Below are 2,945 nucleotides of genomic sequence, written 5' to 3' on the forward strand. Positions count from 1 at the left end.
ATGCTCTTAACCACGCTATTATTTCTCCAAGTGGAGAGTTGTTAAAAAAGTAATGCTGGTTGGAAAGATGGCTCGTGGGTTAGGAATAATATTGCCCGTGAGCCCTGGTGGTGCACGCCTTAAATCCCAGCACTGGGGAGGCAGAGGCAAGAGGATCTTTGTGAATCTGAGCCAGCCAGAGCTACATAAGTGAGACTTTGTCAAAAAAAAAAAAAAGTATGTACTGCTCTTGCAGTTTCTGGTGGTATCCAGCATGCTCTGCAGGCGGCTTACAACTACCTATAATTCGTTCCTGCTGCAGGGAATCTATGCCCCCTTCTGGACTCCTCAGTCATCTGCATTCAAGCACACTTTCTTACCTACTGACACATCATTAAAAAATTATTTTTAAAATTAAAATAAAAAAGCTCAGAAATGGCTTAAGGGTAAAGTACTTGCCTCACAAACCGAAGCATCTGAGTCACAGAAGCCATGTTTTTATAAAGGCAAAGGCAGTGGTGTGTACTTACTTGTAAGTCCAGCTCTGGGGAGGCGGAGACAGACAGATTCCCTGGACTCATTGCCTTAGCCAGCCTAGCTCACCTAGTGAGTTCCAGGCCAGGGAAAGACCCTGCCTCAAAAATAAAACATACACACTACCACCACCACCACCACCAAAACCAAAACAAAACCAAAAACGGTAACAAACAAAACCTCAAGTTGCAGCGGCTGGAGAGATGGCTCAGCAGGTAAGATTCCCTGTTCTTGTCAAGCCTCAGTTAAGTTTTTAGCACATGTAACAGTTCACAAGAGCCAGTGACTTCGGCTACAGGGATCTGACATTCTCTTCTGGCTTCTCAGAAAAACCGCATTCACATGCACCCACACACAGATAAGCACTTATGCATGCCATTCCAAAGATAACTAAAATATATTTAAAAAGCAATGTGGATAGTGCCTGAGGAATGGACACCCGAGGAGGTTGTCCTTCAACACACACAGACACACACACACACACACACACACATAGTAGTACCATCAATCTCCCACTGTGGTACATCAGAATAATTTCCGTGTTACCCATAGCATTTTAGACTCTTGGCATCAGCAGGCTCTGCTCCCTTCACCTGAGATAAACATTTTCACTAACCTCCCCTTGAATAAAGAAAATAAAGAAAAACACCGTGTGTGTGTCTTAATAGCATGATTGGAGCACTCAGAAGCCAGGACTGGAACACTGAATGACTGATTGGTGGAGGAGGGGCAATGGGGGGAGGAGCATACAGCAACCTCAGGCCTGAGCACAGACGCAGGTGGTACCCTGAGTTCTTGTGGAGCGATGATCTTACAAGAAGCACCACAGAATCAGAGAACACAGCTAATCCCTTCAGATTCTTCTAAATCAGGACGGGGAGGGGAGGAGGGTGGTATGAGTCGGGGAGAGAACAGTGGGCGGGATGGCCCTCCAATAAAAGTTCTGAGGCTCGTGGTCCAGACGCTGAGTATCAGAGGAGCAGACGGGATCAGGTTCGTGGAACCTCAGATGTTCATGGTCAAGCTGATGAACTGGAAGAGAGAGATGAGGCTTAGGAAATCCAGCCCAGCAACCGAGGAGTGGCCTCGGTTTGTGTATGCTGCAAGAACTCTGCTGGTCATCTTGCACAAATGTAAGCTTCTGACTCAACACGAAACCATTTATTTAAAATTTAAATTAAAACAGATTGCTGGGTGTGTTGCATATATAATTATTTTATGTATGTGCGCACATCTGTGTCTGTGTGTGTGTGTGCGTGTGTGTGTGTGTGCGCAGACCAGAGCTTGACCTCAGGCGTTTTCCTCTCACTAAACCTGCAGCTCACCAATTGACCACACTGGCTGGCCAGTGAGCTTCAGAGATCCACCTGCCTCAGCCCCCCCCCCCCCCCACAGTGCCAGAATTACAGATACATGCCTCCGACTCGGCTTTTTACTTGGGTTATGGTGGGGTGAGGGGTGGGTTCAGGCATGCCTCATGCTTGTGAGGCACAGCTCCCCAGTCAAGACAAACCTTGAAAACGGCTAAGAGAACTTTCAGTAGAGGGCAGATAGGACAGAGGGATAAGATGTGTTTTGTCCTCGTTGAAGGGGACAGCTTCACAGAGACATCTTAGGCAGGGTAGTGTGAGTTGGGCTTGCTTTTCAGAGAAAGCTGACCCTCTACCATGATGGAGGCAGGGTTGTAGCTCAGCTCCTTGTGAGCAGGCAAGCTGCCGAAGCGGCTGGAAGCATCTCATTTCTCCCTTCTCGCCAGGCTTGGTCATGTTTATGTGGAACGTTCCGTTTCCTCCACACCCTCTTTCTTGGGGATAGCGTGAGCAGACACCAGGGCAATGAAGACACCCACAGCCCACAGGATTACAGTGCTCATTATGCTGACTGCCAAGCGGGACAGGAACACCAGCCTCTACACTGTATAATTGCCTGGGGGGTCCACTTAGCCTGTTCACACTCTGCTGGACCCTGGCTGGGGTCTGCTTGGCCGTACCTCGTTTATGTTGAGATGGATGAAGTCCTTGTTCTTCACACTGAGAGACTGGAACACCCCTGGTGGGTAGGAGGGAGGAAGCGTCACAGTGGAGCCAGACCCCTGGGTAGGTTTAAGGGCTTCTGGGCCACTGGGAAATCTGTGGGTAGCTGCTCCCTCTAGTGGAGATCAGATTCACTGCCTGGCAGGATGGAGACCGTTGAAAGGCTTCCTGGCCTGGGTGACCTGAGCAGGGACTGTCTTCTCTGGACTTTAGGTTCCCATCTCCAGAAGAGATACAGCCAAACCTTGATTAGCAATGTGGAGGAGGGGCTATCCCAGAGCAAGAGAGAGACAGAGAGAGAGAGAAAGAGAGAGAGAGAGGGAGAGAGAGAGAGAGAGAGAGAGAGAGACAGAGACAGAGACAGAGACAGAGACAGACAGACAGACAGACAGAAAGAGA

At 48.9% G+C, this 2,945-nt stretch overlaps 1 protein-coding gene across 4 annotated transcripts in view; it reads right to left on the reverse strand.

The window, feature by feature from the left end:
- Positions 1–1,237: 1,237 nt before the first annotated feature.
- Capn9 (calpain 9) overlaps positions 1,238–2,945 on the reverse strand; it is a 39,709-nt gene continuing 38,001 nt past the window's right edge. For 3 of the 4 annotated variants that reach the window (XM_028767746.1, XM_028767745.1, XM_028767744.1), the window contains 2 exons: positions 2,504–2,562; positions 1,238–1,545 (listed from right to left, as the gene is read on the reverse strand). In XM_028767746.1, coding sequence (XP_028623579.1) covers positions 1,519–1,545; positions 2,504–2,562 — 86 coding nt within the window. In that variant the 3' untranslated portion in view covers positions 1,238–1,518. The remainder of the gene's footprint in view (positions 1,546–2,503; positions 2,563–2,945) is intronic. The other variant, XM_028767743.1, reaches the window with a different exon arrangement.

Source organism: Grammomys surdaster, unplaced genomic scaffold (assembly GCF_004785775.1).
Source record: "Grammomys surdaster isolate TR1022 unplaced genomic scaffold, NIH_TR_1.0 181, whole genome shotgun sequence".
In the NCBI taxonomy this organism is placed as follows: Eukaryota; Metazoa; Chordata; class Mammalia; order Rodentia; family Muridae; genus Grammomys; species Grammomys surdaster.